Source organism: Nerophis lumbriciformis, linkage group LG36, assembly GCF_033978685.3.
Source record: "Nerophis lumbriciformis linkage group LG36, RoL_Nlum_v2.1, whole genome shotgun sequence".
NCBI classification, from domain to species: Eukaryota; Metazoa; Chordata; class Actinopteri; order Syngnathiformes; family Syngnathidae; genus Nerophis; species Nerophis lumbriciformis.
In genome coordinates this window covers 26099932-26120767 of record NC_084583.2, presented here as the reverse complement: position 1 = coordinate 26120767, position 20836 = coordinate 26099932, and the positions used below count along the sequence as shown (strand labels likewise).

At 43.2% G+C, this 20836-nt stretch overlaps 1 protein-coding gene across 4 annotated transcripts in view; it reads right to left on the bottom strand.

Moving 5' to 3' along the window:
* bcorl1 (BCL6 corepressor-like 1) overlaps positions 1-17849 on the bottom strand; it is a 38015-nt gene extending 20166 nt beyond the window's left edge. The window contains exons 1-7 of one of the 4 annotated variants that reach the window (XM_061930183.1): positions 12623-12982; positions 8055-8114; positions 7820-7991; positions 5775-7720; positions 5249-5354; positions 1420-1836; positions 48-229 (exon numbers count right to left, since the gene is read on the bottom strand). In XM_061930183.1, the coding sequence (XP_061786167.1) occupies positions 48-229; positions 1420-1836; positions 5249-5354; positions 5775-7720; positions 7820-7991; positions 8055-8060 (2829 nt within the window). In that variant the 5' untranslated portion in view covers positions 8061-8114; positions 12623-12982. Of the gene's footprint in view, positions 1-47; positions 230-1419; positions 1837-5248; positions 5355-5774; positions 7992-8054; positions 8115-12622; positions 12983-17651 lie in introns of those variants that run through there. The other 3 variants (XM_061930182.1, XM_061930181.1, XM_061930184.1) reach the window with 3 other exon arrangements.
* Positions 17850-20836: the final 2987 nt, after the last annotated feature.

Genomic DNA, 20836 nt, shown 5'->3' with positions numbered 1-20836 from the left:
TTTTGAAGGCTGTAACTCCAGTACATCAAAGTGTGTAGGAATCTTACCTTTTGCTCCTCGCACAAATGCTTGCTTTTGAATTTCCTCTTGCCAGAGGGCTTGTCTCTGGGCTCCGGCGATCCGTCGCTGGCCTGGTAGCGTGCTGAGCCTGAGCGAGTGAAGGAGGGTTTCCGTGGCGGCGACTCTGGACTGGACGTGGCGGGACTCGGACACTGGGGTGTGTTGGAGTCTGCAAGGATCAGCGTTGATGTTAGCGAGACTGGTCTATGTAAACATTTCAACACATTGCTCAGGATGGCACTTTTCCATGATGTCAGCCACCTGACACTTCCATCTTGTGGCTTGCATTCACCATGACATGATGGTGAGCCTCCATGTTGGATGTCAGAAATATCCCAAATTTGCCAATTGTTGTTCCGATAAGTCGTTCATTTGTTGTCACAAAAGCTTTTTTTGACACTGAATTTTGTTTACATGAAATGATGCTGACAATTTCATTGAAAAAAACGATCTTTTAAAATTCAGTGCAAAAAAATTCAGTGCTAAAAAATGTGCAGCTTCAAAAAGCAAGACTCACTTCCAGTAAAATAAGACTGAAGCAATCGATCCTGTCACAGACGCAGACACACACACTGATTTTTTTTGGCAATTAATTTTTTACACTGATTTTTTTTGCACTGAATTTTTATTTACACTGAACTTTTATACACTGAATTTTTGTACAATTAATTTTCATACACTGATCTTTTTTCCACTGACATTTCATACACTGAATTTTTTTCCACTGAACTTTTATGACACTGAACTTTATACACTGAATTTTTACAAACTGATTTTTGTACACTGAACTTTTATACACTGATTTTTTTTACACTGAACTTTAATACAATGAACTTTTAAAGACTGAGTTTTTATACACTGAATTTTTTGGCACACAATTCTTTTGCACTGAATTTTCATACACTGAATTTTTTTTACACTGAACTTTTATATGTGTGTGAATGGGTGAATGTGGAAATAGTGTCAAAGTGCTTTGAGTACCTTGAAGGTAGAAAAGCACTATACAAGTACAACCCATTTATACACTGACGTTTTATACACTGAATTTTTTACGCTGAATATTTTTGCACTGAGTTTTTATACATCCATTTTTTATACACTGAATTTTTATACAATGATTTTTTTCCAATGAAATTGTAAGCATAATTTAATGTAAAACATGTAGTTCACAAAATTCAAATTCGGTTGTAAATTTAGTGGCAAAAAAAGCTTTTGTGCTGAAGACACACATGAGTGCACATGTGAACATTTGGATGTTGTGAAAAGGACAATGAAAATGTCAAGTCATTGATGGTAGAATGACGGCTTGAAACAGAGCCAGTGCACCTCATTGCTAGTCACAGTTGATCACGTTCATACCTTCCGGGACACCACTGTCCGACTCTTCAAGGTGCTCTCCGTCTTCAGCTTTGTCCTTCTCAGTGACGTACTCCCCCGTCTGGTACTTCCTGCTACGGCAGTGCCGCCGCCTCTTCTGCGCCGGGCTGTAGTCTTGTGCGTCCGCCGCCTTGCCCTTGTCCTGATTGTCCCGCTCCAACAGGCGGCTGGAGCGGGGCCTTCCTCTGGGCCGGCGAGCCGGCGTCCGCGGGGGAGGCGAGGGGCTCATTTGAGAGGTCGGCGGTGGCGGGGGAGAAGGCGTGGCGAAGCCCCAGAGGTCAAGCCTGGCCTCGTCAGCCCGCCGTCGTCCTCTCCTCAGTCGCGGGAAGGAGCTCTCTGCAGGGGGAAGCGGCGAGGTGAAGGCACGGGTCTCTTCACCTTCTGGACTGCTGCCGCCATCTGTGAGGATGAAAAGTGTTTGAGGGTTCCTCACGTGCATGCAGCTGCTGGTGACACATTCCAACTGCGGTGGACCTTCTTAACAAGTATTCACAACACTTTTTGCCTTATTCCAAAATGGAATACATTCTTTTTTGTTCTCAAAATTCCACACACAATAACCCATAATGACAATATGGAAATGTTTTTTGTAATTTTGCAAATTTGTTTAAAATTTAAAAAAAAATCACATGTCGATAAGTATTCACAGCCTTTGCTCAATACTTAGTTGATGCACCTTTGGCAGCAATTACACCTCAAGTCTTTTCGAACACCATGCCACAAACGTGGCACACCTATCTTTGGACACCTTCAACCATTCCTCTTTGCAGCACCTCTCAAGTTCCATCACGTTGAATGGGAAGGTTCTCATCCTAGATGTCTCTGTACATTGCTGCATTCATCTTTCCCTCTATCCTGACTAGTCTCCCAGTTCCTGTTGCTGAAGAGCATCCCCACAGCATAATGCTGCCACCACTGTAGTGATGGTGTTGGCCTGGTGATGAGCGCCGCCTGGTTTCCTCCAAACATGATGCCTGGTAGGGCTGTGAATCTTTGGGTGTCACACGATTCGATTCAATATCGATTCTTGGGGTTACGATTCGATTCAAAATCGATTTTTTTTTTTCAATTCAACACGATTCTCAATTCAAAAACAATTATTTTTCCCGATTCAAAAGGATTGTCTATTCATTCAATACATAGGATTTCAGCAGGATCTACCCCAGTCTGCTGACATGCAAGCAGAGTAAAAAGCTTTTATAATTGTAAAGGACAATGTTTTATCAACTGATTGCAATAATGTACATTTGTTTTAACTATTAAATGAAGCAAAAATATGACTTATTTTATCTTTGTGAAAATATTGGACACAGTGTGTTGTCAAGCTTATGAGATGCGATGCAAGTGTAAGCCACTGTGCCACTATTTTTATTTTATTTTATTTTATAAATGTCTAATGATAATGTCAATGAGGGATTTTTAATCACCGCTATGTTGAAATTGTAACTAATATTGATACTGTTGTTGATAATATTCATTTTTGTTTCACTACTTTTGGTTTGTGTCTCCTCTCAATTGCTCTGTTTATTGCAGTTCTGAGTGTTGCTGGGTCGGGTTTGGTTTTGGAATTGGATTGCATTGTTATGGTATTGCTGTGTATTGTTTTGTTGGATTGATTAATTTTTAAAATAAAATAAATAAATAAATAATTAAAAAATAATAAAAATAAATAATAAAAATCGATTTTTAAAAATGAGAATCGATTCTGAATCGCACAACGTGAGAATCGCGATTCGAATTCGAATCGATTTTTTCCCACACACCTAATGCCTCACATTCACGCCAAACATTTCAATGTTTGTCCCATCAGACCAGATCATTTAGTTTCTCGTGGTCTGAGAGTCTTTCAGGTGCATTTTGGCAAACTTTTGACTAAGAAATGGCTTCCGTCTGGCCACTCTACCACACAGGCCTGATTGGTGGATTGTCCTTCTGGAAGATTCTCCTCTCTAGAGTGACCATGGTCTTGGTCACCTCCCTGACCAGACTAAGATGAATGCAGCAATGTACAGAGACATCTAGGATGAAAACCTTCCCACCCAACCTGATGGAGCTTGAGAAGTGGTGCAAAGAGGAATGGTTGAAGGTGTGCCAAGTTAGTGGCATGGTGTTCAAAAAGACTTGAGGTGTAATTGCTGCCAAAGGTGTATCAAGAAATGCTGTGAATACTTAAAGTATGTACATGTGTTTTGTTTAGTTTGAATACATTTACATAATTTAGAATAGCTTTTGCACATTGTCATTATTGGGTATTGTCTGTAGAATTTTGAGGACAAAAATTATTTATTCCATTTTGGAATAAGACTGTGAATTAATGAATGTGGAAAAAGTGAAGAATACTTTGTACATAGTAAGTATCTTTTAGAGTAGTCAGTGTATTGCAGTAGACTTATTATCAACTACATTTCATCAATCAATCAATCAATGTTTATTTATATAGCCCTAAATCACAAGTGTCTCAAAGGGCTGCACGGTTAATGTGATCAACGGGTGGATGTTAGACACGTTACGTTTGAGGGTGACCATGTTGGGTTCAGGTCTGGAGGAAATGGTGGATGTTAGACATGTTACATTTGAGGGTGACCCTGTTGGGTTCAGCTCTGGAGGAAATGTTGGATGATAGACACGCTACATTTGAGGGTGACCCTGTTTGGTTCAGGTCTGGAAGAGCCATACTTGGCCAGTCCATCAAACTCTTTACCAAGACACTTGTCACCCTGGAGGTGTGTTGGGGCTCCTCAGTGACCTTTGCTTCACAATGTTATGTTGAACCACAGCTCCCCGCAGCACTCATGCGGCCTCACAATCACTAGTATTGCAGCTATCAAGACAATAATGCCTGCATTTGGCCTTCCCATTCTAATAGAATCAGATCTGTTCTGATTTCCAGTCCCCATCAAATTCTTTGACAGTAGATTGTAGAAGTTTCCCAGCAATAAACACATTATTATCAATGTGCTGGCAGTGTTGTCAAACAGAACATGTATTACATGTGTTGTCAAGCAGAACATGTATTACATGTGTTGTCAAACAGAACATGTATTACATGTGTTGTCAAACAGAACATGTATTACATGTGTTGTCAAACAGAACATGTATTACATGTGTTGTCAAACAGAACATGTATTACATGTGTTGTCAAGCAGAACATGTATTACATGTGTTGTCAAACAGAACATGTATTACATGTGTTGTCAAACAGAACATGTATTACATGTGTTGTCAAACAGAACATGTATTACATGTGTTGTCAAACAGAACATGTATTACATGTGTTGTCAAACAGAACATGTATTACATGTGTTGTCAAACAGAACATGTATTACATGTGTTGTCAAACAGAACATGTATTACATGTGTTGTCAAACAGAACATGTATTACATGTGTTGTCAAACAGAACATGTATTACATGTGTTGTCAAACAGAACATGTATTACATGTGGGCCACCTACAATGTTTTGACCAAAATAAAGTGCACAAAAACTACAATTGGAATCATTTGGCTTTTGCCTACAAAGCCTTCCTGTATCCAGAGACTCACTCCCTGAGTTCTTCAACAATAACAAAAAACAATGGTTCTGTAATAATAATAAGAAATAAAGATCACTTTAGTATGGTTTATATACTGATACTATACTAGGTATCGATAGTATCGACATCTGGATCGATCACCCCTACTTTACATTGAAGCTTCTTGTGTCGTCCTGCTCGGTGTGTGTGTATCCTGCTGAGCCTTTGCTTTTTCTATAGTCCTCCACTGATATACGCACGCGCGCACGCGCACACACACACATAAATAAATATATATACCTGTTTTGACGTGGTCATCCTCCTTGGGACTGGTCCGGTCTTTTAGAATCTGGTCTTTACTCCGCAGTGAAAGTCTTTGTTCCAACTCAGGTGATTTTTGTTTCTTCTGCCAAAGGACCATAAGTATATCTGAGGTTATTGGGAATGTCAGACAACAGTGGCACCTCATTTTCCCTTAGTAATTCATTGTTAAACGGCCGACGAAGATTGAATGGTATGAAAACAACCAATAATGTTCATGCAGAAAAGACAAATGAAATGAACATCACTTTATTAAAGACGGCGACGAGGAAGGCAAGGGAGAGCCACGCAAACGCTACCCTTGTACTTTTTTTTAATTCAACGGTGTTTCTCACCTTCTTTATCAAAGTGCTGGTAGTAGTAGTTTGTTACGTGCAACGATTGATCGTATGAGAACAAAGACGGCAGAAGAAAATTGTGATGAACATTTTGGAATCTTAGGAAAAGTGGTGCGTACAAAAGTGAGGTACCACTGTACTATCAAAGATTGTTTGGTGTCCCTTACCTTCTTTTGGTAAGACCCTGTGGTTGGACGTCCTGTGTCTTCTTCTTTCTCCCCTGCAGACTTTTTTGACAGCTCCGCCTTTGCAGGTTTCTTAGGACTAACTTTCTTCACTTTCACTGCTTTGCTTGGCAACTCCTCTTTGGTTCCATTGGTTCTCTCCTCACACTTGTCGCCCGACAAAAGAGATGCATTGCCGGGACTCTCCGAATCCCCGCTGTCCTTCAGCGCCTCGCCCTCCAAGACCTGCGCCAGCTGGCTCTCCAGCCTGTTGCCGTTGGTGGATGCACTGCTTCTGAGGCTTTGAGGCTGACCTTGCTTAGGTAGCTCTGCATTATTCTCAGAGGTCTCCACCGCTTTCAACCTTTCAAACCTCTTCCTGGATCGAGTCAAGCCCCCTGGACACAGCCAGTTCTCTGAGGACCAGAATGCTGGTGGAGCCTGTTTGGATGGTGGATCTTGGCTTGCAGTGAGAAGATTCAGTACGGTGTCATTCCTTAGCGAAACTGGATCTTGCTGCTTCACGATGGACGCAAGGTTAGACAGCGGAGACTGTTTTTCCCATGTTTCATCCACAGTTGTGGACGGACTCTGAAACTTGGAACCTTCTACAGTTCCCTTGGCCTTTGGGGAACCTGGTGACACGTTCCTCTGAGCAGAGGACACTTGGTGCGGAGGATGAGAGGACTTTTGCCACGTCAGACCTGCTGCTTTTCCAGGCTTTGGATGTGTGTTGGAGGGGCTTGAGAGGGCCGTCATTAAGGCTCCTTTAGCAGGACAGTTCTTGCTGGTGTTTTTACAAGGTGGCCTCTTTCCTCCCGAAGACACCTGTTCACCTTGATCTATTATAGATATGAACTCCTGCTTAGCAAAACTCTGAAACTCATCCGCAAAGGTCCCCTTTCCGTCTTTCCCCCGAAGCGTGGAGGCCAGTATGGGACTCGCCACACCGACATAGGTTCCGGGGATACTTTTAATGGGGTCCTGTGAAGGTCCCTTGCTCCACGAAGGCTTGAGTTCAGAGAGTTGGTGATTCTGCAGCCGTGTTGATTGCTTTTGATGAGAGCCATTTCTGTGGGTATTGGGTAAAATAGGATATTTCCCAGCTGAGCTAAACGTAGAATGATTCCTCTTTGAGTTCAGAAAGTTGGACTCTGTATTTGGAGGCTCCGACGAAGGGTCATCTGTGCATTTTAGACGTTTGGATTTCGCAGATAAATCCAGGGGAACATCCCTCGACTCCAGCGAGCACGCTACCCTGCGGTCCTCGGCTTTTAGAGAGCTAAGGGCGGCCTTGTCCAAGCGGAGGCCCTTCTCCACATGGTTCAGCAGTCTGCTCTGAGAGGCGATGGTGGCGAGTGCAGAGCCGCAGCAAATGGCGGCGGTGGGCGACAAGGTGTAGTGAGTAGGACCTCCGGGGTTGAGCGACGGGTGCTTCAGCGGTAGGGCGATAGCCGGGGACGCCACCACAGAGGCTAAGGACTCCCCAATGGATTTGTCCTTCTTGCTGGATGAATGGTTAACTTTAAGTTTAGAGGCTTTTTTCTCGGGGGCCGGAGTCCGACCCACGGAGAAGGGATAGTGATAGGTCCGCATGAGGGGCGCCCCCGCTACACCTGAGGTTTGAGGTTGGCTCTCTTTTGAAAACTGACTGGCGGTGGCTTCCCTCAGAGCCGCGATCTGCCCCAATGCTGGTGGGAGAGTGATTTTACGGAGCGGGGAGGAGAACTCGCCAGACGGCAGGAAGGCAACTGGCTGGGCTGTTTTGAAAAGGGAGCACTGGAAACCAGCAGATGGCGCGTGAGATTTCTTGCTGTGATTCCTGGGATTGGCCGAGCCCTCCCGGCCGACTTTGACGCCGCTCTGCCACTGAGGGGTGGTGAAGACTGCCGCGCCGTCCGTGACCTCTACCACTCTTTTGTCTGCCCTCTTCTCCGAGCCGGCGGGGTCTGAGTATGACATAGGTTCATTGTTGAGCTGCCGGGGCGGGGAGAGTTCCGGGCTGAGGTTATAATTAACGGTGTCCGGGCAGGCTCTCGCTGTCTTACAGTCTGTTGTCGGAGTGGTCTTGTTTTGCCTACTGAGGCTAACATCGCTTCGAAACTCGAGGGGCAACGTTTGGGGAGGATTTCCCACCATGCTCATGGACGCTTTATTTGGAGCACTGGTCTCTATGCTCACCGTGCCTCCATCCCCTACATTCATTAGTGAAGAGTCCACCTAGGTAAGAGCAAGAGTTTGAACCAAGCACTCACAATAAGAATCTAACTATAGCGTTCATACCTGCATAGGTGTGTCTTCAACACAACATGCCTCACAGTCAGTCCGATGAGTCTTGATATGCTGCAAAGACAAAAACAGGACATTTATTGGGTGGAACAGTTAGAAGAAATATATATCCTGTTGCATCTTTTATTGGCTGTAACTATCCATCCATCCATTTTCTACCGCTCATTCCCTTTGGGGTCACGGGGGGCGCTGGAGCCTATCTCAGCTACAATCGGGCGGAAGGCGGGGTACATCCTGGACAAGTCGCCACCTCATCGCAGTGGCTGTAACTAATACAAATGAATACAATCCAGGCAGCATGGAGTGCCTGGAACTTGAAGAACAAGGACATAGTTCTCACACAATCCAGTACACATGAGAGCGCTGGTGTGTGGCTTCCATGGTGGCAAACAGTTTCTTGCACACATGCGAAAAGTGCATTATGACAATTTATTTAAACTATTTTCACCTAAAATACACATCGATACTCAATTACTGAAAATAATGGCTAGCTGCAGCCCTCGCTACATGTTGTTGGGTGTATCGCTACGGTGCAGCGTGTTCCCACACGGTTCACATTAAATGAAGTGCGACTCCCCCTGTTAACAAAAATTGTGAAATCCAGCCTTTGGCTATCGTGAGAGTTGAGAAGTCAGAGCTTGTAAACCATTTTCCGTCTGTAAAAGCCTCCGTTTGGGAACACTCAGCCATGGTGGAAATGTGGGCTTTGTACCGAGGATGTCGTTGTGGCTTGTGCAGCCCTTTGAGACACTTGTGATTTAGGGCTATATAAATAAAGATTGATTGATTGATTGATTGATAAACACAGGTGGATACGACAAGCACATGACCATGTTCAAGTAGAGATCAGGAACAGAACCACAACCAAAAATCAAGCAATGTGGGACTTTAAAGCGGCGGCATCTACTGGGCCGTGATTACAGCGTAGTGTTAAACCCCCTCATAAAAAAAATCACACTACTTTAGTTCCTTTTTGTTGTGGCACACAAGACTAATCCCTCACTTGTTCAAGCCTGGTGAAATGCTAAAAAGTCTTGTTCACTTGTTCAATCCTGGTGAAATGTTGAAAAGTCTTGTTCACTTGTTCAGTCCTTGTGAAATGTTGAAAAGTCTTCTTCACTTGTTCAGTCCTGGTGAAATGTTGAAAAGTCTTGTTCACTTGTTCAGTCCTTGTGAAATGTTGAAAAGTCTTCTTCACTTGTTCAGTCCTGGTCACTTGTTCAAGCCTGGTGAAATGCTAAAAAGTCTTGTTCACTTGTTCAGTCCTTGTGAAATGTTGAAAAGTCTTCTTCACTTGTTCAGTCCTGGTGAAATGTTGAAAAGTCTTGTTCACTTGTTCAGTCCTTGTGAAATGTTGAAAAGTCTTCTTCACTTGTTCAGTCCTGGTGAAATGTTGAAAAGTCTTCTTCACTTGTTCAGTCCTGGTGAAATGTTGAAAAGTCTTCTTCACTTGTTCAGTCCTGGTGAAATGTTGAAAAGTCTTGTTCACTTGTTCAGTCCTGGTGAAATGTTGAAAAGTCTTGTTCACTTGTTCAGTCCTGGTGAAATGTTGAAAAGTCTTGTTCACTTGTTCAATCCTGGTGAAATGTTGAAAAGTGGAGCGCAGGACGCTGCTCTGTGTTTTTGCAGCACCTGGCGTGGACGTTATTCCCCACTGGACTACTTATTTCACTTTAGAAGGGGACTGGTCAACCGGTCAAACTCTGGTAGTCTGTAAATATGTACTGTCTCTGGGGTATGATGATGTTTGTGCACGGTGTGCAACCCAGCAGGCACAAGACATTCAAACTAAGCTGAGAACTTGCTGAATTAGGTCAACAACGTTTAATCAATGTTGGGTTCTGACGTTGATGTGACCATTGAATTTTGCTCATTTCTAACCAACAACTGTCTTTTTGAGGATGGTTATTCAATGTCAGGTTGTAACGTTGATTTCAACAATTTAGTCCTTTCCCAACCAACAACACAGATCCGATGTTAGACATCAACCTTGTCTCAATTTACCAATGTGTTGTTTCCAAGTCAGTTTGAAAGGACATGAATGTATAATCAATGTATTAATGTCTTGGAATGTTACAGTGGACACACATATTTAATATATTATTCAAATAGAACCTCTGCCTGGTTTTTAGTCAATACTTAAGCCTACTATATTGCATTTTAATGTTGGTCATTATGGTGGTACTTGGAGAGCCAAGTGTTTTACGAGGTGGTTCTTGTGAAAAAAGTTTGACAACCACTGATCTAAACTTATTGGAAAAGTCTGAAAGCTACATTTCTGTAGATACCTGCTTAAATAGCATGTAGCACTAATGAAGTCTAGTACATTCCTTAAATAGCATGTAGCACTAATGAAGTCTAGTACATTCCTTAAATAGCATGTAGCACTAATGAAGTCTAGTACATTCCTTAAATAGCATGTAGCACTAATGAAGTCTAGTACATTTCTTAGATAGCATGTAGCACTAATGAAGTCTAGTACATTCCTTAAATAGCATGTAGCACTAATGAAGTCTAGTACATTCCTTAAATAGCATGTAGCACTAATGAAGTCTAGTACATTTCTTAAATAGCATGTAGCACTAATGAAGTCTAGTACATTTCTTAAATAGCATTTAGCACTAATGAAGTCTAGTACATTTCTTAAATAGCATGTAGCACTAATGAAGTCTAGTACATTTCTTAAATAGCATGTAGCACTAATGAAGTCTAGTACATTTCTTAAATAGCATGTAGCACTAATGAAGTCTAGTACATTTCTTAAATAGCATGTAGCACTAATGAAGTCTAGTACATTTCTTAAATAGCATTTAGCACTAATGAAGTCTAGTACATTTCTTAAATAGCATGTAGCACTAATGAAGTATAGTACATTTCTTAAATAGCATGTAGCACTAATGAAGTCTAGTACATTTCGTAAATAGCATGTAGCACTAATGAAGTCTAGTACATTTCTTAAATAGCATGTAGCACTAATGAAGTCTAGTACATTTCTTAAATAGCATGTAGCACTAATGAAGTCTAGTACATTTCTTAAATAGCATTTAGCACTAATGAAGTCTAGTACATTTCTTAAATAGCATGTAGCACTAATGAAGTCTAGTACATTTCTTAAATAGCATTTAGCACTAATGAAGTCTAGTACATTTCTTAAATAGCATGTAGCACTAATGAAGTCTAGTACATTTCTTAAATAGCATGTAGCACTAATGAAGTCTAATACATTTCGTAAATAGCATGTAGCACTAATGAAGTCTAGTACATTTCTTAAATAGCATGTAGCACTAATGAAGTCTAGTACATTTCTTAAATAGCATGTAGCACTAATGAAGTCTAGTACATTTCTTAAATAGCATGTAGCACTAATGAAGTCTAGTACATTTCTTAAATAGCATTTAGCACTAATGAAGTCTAGTACATTTCTTAAATAGCATGTAGCACTAATGAAGTCTAGTACATTTCTTAAATAGCATGTAGCACTAATGAAGTCTAGTACATTTCTTAAATAGCATTTAGCACTAATGAAGTCTAGTACATTTCTTAAATAGCATGTAGCACTAATGAAGTCTAGTACATTTCTTAAATAGCATGTAGCACTAATGAAGTCTAGTACATTTCTTAAATAGCATTTAGCACTAATGAAGTCTAGTACATTTCGTAAATAGCATGTAGCACTAATGAAGTCTAGTACATTTCGTAAATAGCATGTAGCACTAATGAAGTCTAGTACATTTCTTAAATAGCATGTAGCACTAATGAAGATGCAAAGTGCACAGATTTGCTCATTTAGTGGGAATGTTTATGAAGAAGGGCAGTATGTTGAGGGTCAACAACAACAACAACAAGAGGAAGAAGAAGAAGCCCAGACTTCCATGGAGTGCATTCCCAACACGATGTGGCCCACACATGCACCCTGAGAACCGCACATGCAGCGGAGCTCTGCAGCCTATTTCGCCCGGAACACCGTCCGGCACGCTGGGCGAGAGAAGTTTAGTCCGGAATGGCGCAAACATGAGTAATGTATGGTAATATGGTGGTCGGACGACCCCCCTCCTCCTAATAACACTTCCTTGAAACGCGATCATCTCCAGTGTAAAGAAAACACAACAACAACAACAACAACAAAAGTCCCCCTCTCGCATACAATGGCCATGGAGCCGGGAGAGGGGAGAGGGGAGAGGGCAGCGAGGGCTAGGGGAGCCGGGAGAGGGGAGAAGGTAGCGAGGGTGGGTTAGTTAGGTTAGGGGTGCAGATAAAGACGGTAGGTTAGTTAGTTAGGGGTGCAGATAAAGAGGGTAGGTTAGTGAGTTAGTTAGTTAGGGGTGCAGATAAAGTCCCAGACGGGTGGGCGACGCAAGTTGGCGGGCTCGTGCTCCGGAGCGGTCACGGACTCAGAAGGTTGACGGAGCCCGACAAGTCCGCTGTTATTTGGCCTCAGCCGACCTAGCATGGAGCGGCGGGGGTCCCGTCTCTCCTCGACCGAGACCCCGAGCCACGACACCACCTTACCCCCTCCCCTTCCTCCCTCTGCCCACATAAAAGATGTTCAATGACACGCTCACCCGGATGGTACGTGAACGTCGCACAAGGGCTGGACGTCTCCGCTTCTCCGGCCTCTGGCGCTCCGCGACTCGCCACTAATCTCCGCCGTTGTCGGTCCTCAAAGTCCGGGGAGGGGGAGAGGAGGAGGCGGGGAAGGAGGGGAGGCCAGGGGGTGGTCGTCAAGACTGTCCGTTCCGTATCTCCAGTCTGCTGGGAGAGCGAGGCGCGGAGGGGGGTGTGAGGCCTCTGGGAGATGTAGTGCTCGGCTATCCACGCCCAGGATTGCACGCTGGAGAGGCAGGGAGGAGTGTGGACTACAAGTACCGGCATGCACCGCGACCTCACAGCCGCTTCAGGAGGCACAAGAGGGGATAGCGAGTGGAGGCAGTGTAACGGTGGCGGCGGTAGTCCGGGGGGGTCACCAAGTCATAAACTGTCACTTTAAAGCCATGAGTTCGAACAGGAAGGGAAGTGTCATGAAACAGGAAATAAAGAAGAAAAACAAGCAGCGTGAAAGACGAGGAAGCATAAGTGTGTATAGAGAATGATGTCATGCAAAATGAGATGCACTATTTATTTCATCAACACCTTCGTCCCGCACTACATCAACTTCCTTTTCTTCATCAAACACAGCACAGATCCCACATTCTGACTCACTTGCATACAATTCTGATTGTGCAACATCTCAGACCGTTAGTGGGCCACGTCCTAATTGGGACTTACATGCGTCCTTAGGAATAGGGAGAATTGTTACATCTGCACACAAAAACAAATGTCTTCTGGCAAATAACACTTGTAAAATGGTTCAAACATTGAGGCAACTACACCTGCTTTCACTTGTGTGCGCCAATAAAAAAAGTGATTTGTTAGCCAAAAAAGTATTAGTAATTCAATATGTGTATTATTTGTGGTTTGCAGCGTAATCAGAGATTACAAGATTATATAAACAAAAGGTAGACAAATGTCCTGATTAATTTATTAGACTATAGACCAGGGTTATTCAACTGGGGGCCAAATCCAGCCGGAGAATGAAAACCACCGAGTTCGGTTCCAAACTGGGGAGACACACATTTTTGAACAAATTCTTAAAAACACTAGCCAAGAGGAAGTTGGACCACTGTAAACAAGATCATTGCCTCGTGCACTCTGGCATCCAAACATGGGATGTACATAATTGAGGCGTTCCTCAAGGCACCCCTTTAGGTCCTCTCCTTTGTAGCACTTTTTTCATCATGCGATTGAGTGACTGAATGTTTACTTCAGATGCAGTCATAGAAGTATTTTGTTCCACGAGTGCTCTTCCTCTCTTTGGGCTGTTTGCCGGCAAGTTCAGCTATAAAGACATGTTTGCAGAAGGTCCTTAAAAAACTCAATACAGCACAATCAGACGTCTGCTCTGGAATAAACCCCCGAGTCCTTAGCTTTCTGAAAATGTGCCACACAAAACAATGAAGTTGATTATCCCGGCTGCAACCCCTTCTTTCCCGCCTAAATTCATCTTAACCACCTCTGGACCATGGTCCACACAGGGGTTATTGCATGGAACCCTGACCTCAACCCCACCAAAAACATATTTTGGATAACAGCGATGGTGAGCCATAATAGGGACAATACTACATGGAAATGAAAGTCAAATGTCATTTGGAGTAGTCAGTGTACAGCCTGCAGTTTAAGGAGAAACATCTCTAATATCCTGCAACAATATGATCAGGATCAATTGTGACTCATACCAGTTTCGAGATGGTCAAATAGACCTCTTGTCATGTAAGCAAGATGAGAAAGGCCCCTCATGACGCAGTGCAGTGACCACAATAATAATAATGTGTGTGTGACATCAACACACACACACCTTATTGGAATGGATGAAGGCCTTCACAAGCATTTGGATTGCGGTGTATGTGATTCTTAAACTGTGGTACTCTGGCCAAACAATCACTTGATTCTAGTACAGTGTTTTATTTCCTATATTCAAACACAACGTTACTGTTCAAACTGTGTGTAATGTTAGCGTGGCAAAAAATATGAAATACACTTGCCTTGTTTGTAACAAATACTTATGCTACGGCATTTAAATGTTGGTCATTATGGTGGTACTTGGAGGGCCAAGTTTTTTGTGAGGTGGTACTTGGTGAAAAAAAGTTTGAAAACCACTGCTTTAGAGTAGTCAGTGTACAGCTTGTATAGCGGCATAGATGACTTGGGTTCACAGAGAGGAACCTAATTGAACACCCAGCAGGCACAAGACATTGAAACAACGTTGACAACTTGTTGAATTAGGTCCTGATGTCGAGCAAGTCAACCTAACGTTGAAACAACATGCTTTTGATGAGGTTGTGATGTTGATTTAACATTGAAATGTGGTCATTTTCCCACCAATATTCTACAACATGCTTTTTGATTATGTTCATTCAATGTTGATTTGACATTGAAATTTGGTCATATTTCAACCAATATTCTACAACACAAATACAACGTTGAAACAACATGCTTTTTGACGATATTTAGTCAATGTCATGTTGTGACGTTGATTTAACATTGAAATGTGGTCATTTCTCAACCAACACGCTGGATCCAACATTAGACGTCAAAGTTGTCTCAGTTTACAAATACAACTATTATGTAACATTGTTCCAAAGTCCATTTTAAAGGACATGTACGCATAATCAAGGTTGTGTCAATGTCTGCTGGCTGCTGGGATGGGTGGTCATCAAGAATATTGGAAGAATGGAGGTAGAGGAGGGCATAACATCCATGAGTGATGTCATCAAGCAGAAATGAAGAATGGAGGTAGGAGGTAGAGGACGGCATCACATCCATGAGTGATGTCCTCATGGAGTAAAGGAAGAGGATTCCAGGTGCAACATGTGCAGTTCTGACTAATTCCATGCCCAATGCGAGGATGAGGCAGAGCTAAATAACAACTATTTATGTTTACTCAACAAGCTGTACACTGCCTACTCTAAATGATCTGAGAAGATGTTTCCTGAAATGTGTTGTGGCTTTTGAGCGATCCTGCTGATGTCCACACTGACCACTTGTGACACAAGTGTTCCCTCCAAATATGATTCATGACTTCATCACACCTGCATGTCTCGGTGCTTAAGCAGCCTTTGCTGTAATTAGGCCACTTGTCTTATTACAGCTTCTTGGAGGCTTCAATACGTCTGCTGAGGAAACATGCAAGACACCAAGGAGTTGTGATGGTCCTGCATGGCTACAACTATTTGTCTGCCTGGATGATGGCTGCACACATGTATGAACACTTTCAAGCAACATCTACAAACAACAACTGGAGCACACACACACACACACACACACACACACACACACACACACACACACACACACACACACACACACAAGAGCTCAGTGCCACCGGGACAAGCCTCAACACTCTTCCCGGCAGTGGAGCGCCCACTCGGGGCTTCACGAGCTCTCTGCCTCGGCATCATCCGTCGTTGTGTGAGAGCCAAGAATGACATTTTTACCCCCCAGGCCTGCATTTGTTGTCATGTTGCTGTGGGAAAGACTCTCGCCGTCAAAGTGGTCAACAACCCCCGCCCTCCATTCTTGAAGACTATTTTAGGACGCCATGGCGTCCACGGAACCACCATGTCCTGTGGAAGTTCACCCGTGGCACAAGTCCTCCATTCTAACCCCGACCAACAAGAGATGGTCCATGCTTGAGTTAGCCCCGGGTGGTCGTCCTTGTTGGCCGGGGTGAATAATCATGTCAGGCGGCACCTGAACGCATCACTTGCACTTCTCTTTAGTTTGCTTGAGCATGCAGGACACACTACAACATGAATGCATGCAGGACACACCACAACATGAATGCATGCAGGACACACCACAACATGAATGCATGGAGGACACACTACAACATGAATACATGCAGGACACACCACAACATGAATGCATGGAGGACACACTACAACATGAATACATGCAGGACACACCACAACATGAATGCATGGAGGACACACTACAACATGAATACATGCAGGACACACCACAACATGAATGCATGCAGGACACACTACAACATGAATGCATGGAGGACACACCACAACATGAATGCATGGAGGACACACCACAACATGAATGCATGCAGGACACACCACAACATGAATGCATGCAGGACACACTACAACATGAATGCATGGAGGACACACTACAACATGAATGCATGCAGGACACACCACAACATGAATGCATGCAGGACACACTACAACATGAATGCATGCAGGACACACTACAACATGAATGCATGCAGGACACACCACAACATGAATGCATGCAGGACACACCACAACATGAATGCATGCAGGACACACCACAACATGAATGCATGCAGGACACACCACAACATGAATGCATGCAGGACACACCACAACATGAATGCATGCAGGACACACCACAACATGAATGCATGCAGGACACACTACAACATGAATGCATGGAGGACACACTACAACATGAATGCATGCAGGACACACTACAACATGAATGCATGCAGGACACACTACAACATGAATGCATGGAGGACACACCACAACATGAATGCATGCAGGACACACCACAACATGAATGCATGCAGGACACACCACAACATGAATGCATGCAGGACACACTACAACATGAATGCATGCAGGACACACCACAACATGAATGCATGCAGGACACACCACAACTTGTGTGTGTGTGAGCCCCGCGCGCGCGCGCACACACACACACACACACACACACACACACACACACACACGCACACGCACACACGCACACACACACACACACACACACACTCGCACACAAACACACACAGACACACACAGACACACACACACTGGCACACAATGCCGCGGGATAGCAGCGAGACGTCGCCGCAACTCCGGGCGGAAAAAGGGCAGCAGAATGAAAGGCAAATGATATCCAGGTCAAAGTTTGTCAGAGTTGCGTCTCGTCCTCAGTGCTCCTGTGCAACCTCCTTGTGATTAGTCATCTTTAGTCCTTTGTTATTAGTCATCGCACGCGATTGCGCCGTCTTACCTTGGCGCTGCAGCCGCAAAGCCTGCGTGTGCACACGGCGCAACAAGCGAGCGTCTTCCGCGGCACAGCCGGCTGCTGCTGCCCTCCGAGCGGCCAGGCTGCGTGTCCACTCGGGATAGAAACACGCTGTGCTGCAAAAATAATGTGTTTTTGTTTTTTTGGAGTGGCTTGTCCTCGCGATCTTCGCTTACTGCCCGAGCTTTGGGTCTGCAGCAGCTGGAGATGAGAATCGCGCACCCTGGGTCCTAGCGCCGGACCAAGCCCTACAGGTGAAGAGAAGAAGCAGTCATGTTGTCATCGGCAGTCATCCTGTCATGTTGCCCCCCCCCCCCCCCCAAACACACATGTATGCATGCTCAAAAGTGTACATACACGTGTAAAGAACATCATGTCATGGCTGTCAATCATTTCTACAACTCTTATTTTGTTGTGATGTAGTGATTGGAGCACATACTTGTTGCTCACAAAAAACATTCATGAAGTTTGCTTCTTTGATGAATTTATTATGGCTCTACTGAAAATGTGAGGGTGAAAAGTATACATACAGCAATGTTAATATTTGCTTACATGTCCCTTGGCAAGTTGACCTGCAATAAGGCGCTTTTGGTAGCCATCCACAAGCTTCTGCTTGACCACTTGACCACTAAATTGCTGCAGTTCAGCTAAATGTGTTGCTTTTCTGACATGGACTTGTTTCTTCAGCATTGTCCACACCTTTAAGTCAGGACTTTGGGAAGGCCATTCTAAAACCTTCATTCTAGCCTGATTTAGCCATTCCTTTACCACTTTTGAGGTGTGTTTGGGGTCATTGTCCTGTTGGAACACCCAACTGCGCCCAAGACCCAACCTCCGGGCTGATGATTTTTGCTTGTCCTGAACAATTTGGTCACAGCCACAGTCTTATCCACAGCCATAGCCACAGTCTTGTCCGCAGTTTTGTCCACAGTCTTATCCACAGCCATAGCCACAGTCTTGTCCACAGCCTTGTCCACGGTCATGTCCACAGTCTTGTCCACAGCCATAGCCACAGTCTTGTCCACAGTCTTGTCCACAGCCATAGCCACAGTCTTGTCCACGGTCTTGTCTACAGTCTTGTCCACAGTCTTGTCCATGGATTTGGTTACTTGGCACCATCTTAGAAGTATGCTAGCCAGTGCCGGCCCAAGCCTCCATGGGGCCCTAAGCAAAATTTGATTTTGGGGCCCTCTATTTCTGCCAATAATATATAAATAATATATAAAGTCATTGCGGCTCTGGCAGTGTTGTTTACATGATCCTATTGTCAGCCTGGCATGTCTTTACAAATGACATGTCATTTATAAAGATATGGGGGTGGCCCAGTTAAGAACATAAATAATAGCAATGAATGAAGGAATGATGTCCAGAGTGCCACATATGGTTCCTAATCTTAAAATGTAGAAAACATTCAGCTACAAGAGTGGCCTGGGGTTGAACAGTCCAAGTGATAAAGCTTTGTATTTACAGTAAAAGTGTCATCTTGTCTCATCAGTCTTGTACATATTAGTCTTTAATTACTAGTTTATATTTTTAGTTAATTGTTCATATTTAATGTTTACTTTGTACAAAGAGAGCGCAGTCTACTAAAGTTAAATTCCATGTGTGTTAAACATAACTGGACAATAAAGCTGATTCTGATTCACTTTATTATTTTTGGTAACAAAAACCTGAAACAGCAATGTGCAAAAATGTTGACCTTAAATTGTGTTTTTGTACAATAATATATCTTTGATCATTTAGAAATCATCAGTCAGACTCGTACATGCAAAAAATAAAAAATAATAATTTTTTGTTAATTGCTTTTGGGGGCCCCCTGGTGGCCGCGGGGCCCTAAGCAAGCGCTTAGTACGCTTATGCCTTGGGCCGGCTCTGATGCTAGCTGTTCCCCGGCCCACAGCTGAGAAACAGATCATTTTTGGTGGCCCTCTAGGGGGCGCTCACGGCCCAACCACGGTAAGAAACATTGGTACATAATACTGTACTTCATTGGACACAATACTACCTCATTTAAATCATCATGTTCCATTGTTTGCACTTTGCTCACTACTACCTCGCCCAGCACATGTAAATGTATTCATTTCTCTTGAAATAATCAATATTAATATACTTTAACATATTGTTAGAAATAGTATTGCCATATAAATATTTTTACCACCCCTAATGCTAAAAAGACACTTGTAAAGAACATCATGTCATGGCTGTCAATCATTTCTACAACTCTTATTTTGTTGTGATGTAGTGATTGGAGCACATACTTGTTGCTCACAAAAAACATTCATGAAGTTTGCTTCTTTTATGAATTTATTATGGCTCTAGTGAAAATGTGAGGGTGAAAAGTATACATACAGCAATGTTAATATTTGCTTACATGTCCCTTGGCAAGTTGACCTGCAATAAGGCACTTTTGGTAGCCATCCACAAGCTTCTGCTTGACCACTTGACCACTCCTCCAGTTCAGCTAAATGTGTTGCTTTTCTGACATGGACTTGTTTCTTCAGCATTGTCTTTGATTGATTGATTGAGACTTTTATTAGTAGGTTGCACAGTGAAGTACATATTCCGTACAATTGACCACTAAATGGTAACACCCCAATAAGTTTTTCAACTTGTTTAAGTCGGGGTCCACTTAAATTGATTCATGATACAGATATATACTATCATCATAATACAGTCATCACACAAGATAATCATCAGGGTGTATACATTGAATTATTTACATTATTTACAATGCGGGGTGTGTGTGGGGGGGTGGGGGGTAGGTTTGGTTGTTATCATCAGTCATCAACAATTGAGAACAGAGAAATGGACATTGAAACAGTGTAGGTCTGACTTGGTAGGATATGTACAGCAAGTAGTGGACATAGAGAGAGAGAGAGAGAGAGAGAGAGAGAGAGAGACAGAGAGAGAGAGAGAGAGAGAGAGCGAGAGAGAGCGAGAAAAAAATCAGAAGGAATAAAAAAAGTATCTACATTTGATTGTTTACATTTGATTATTAACAATCCGGGGAGGGTGTTAGTTTAGGGTTGAAGTTGCCTGGAGGTGTACTTTTATTGCGGTTTTGAAGGAGGATAGAGATGCACTTTCTTTTACACCTGTTGGGAGCGCATTCCACATTGATGTGGCATAGAAAGAGAATGAGTTAAGACCTTTGTTAGATCGGAATCTGG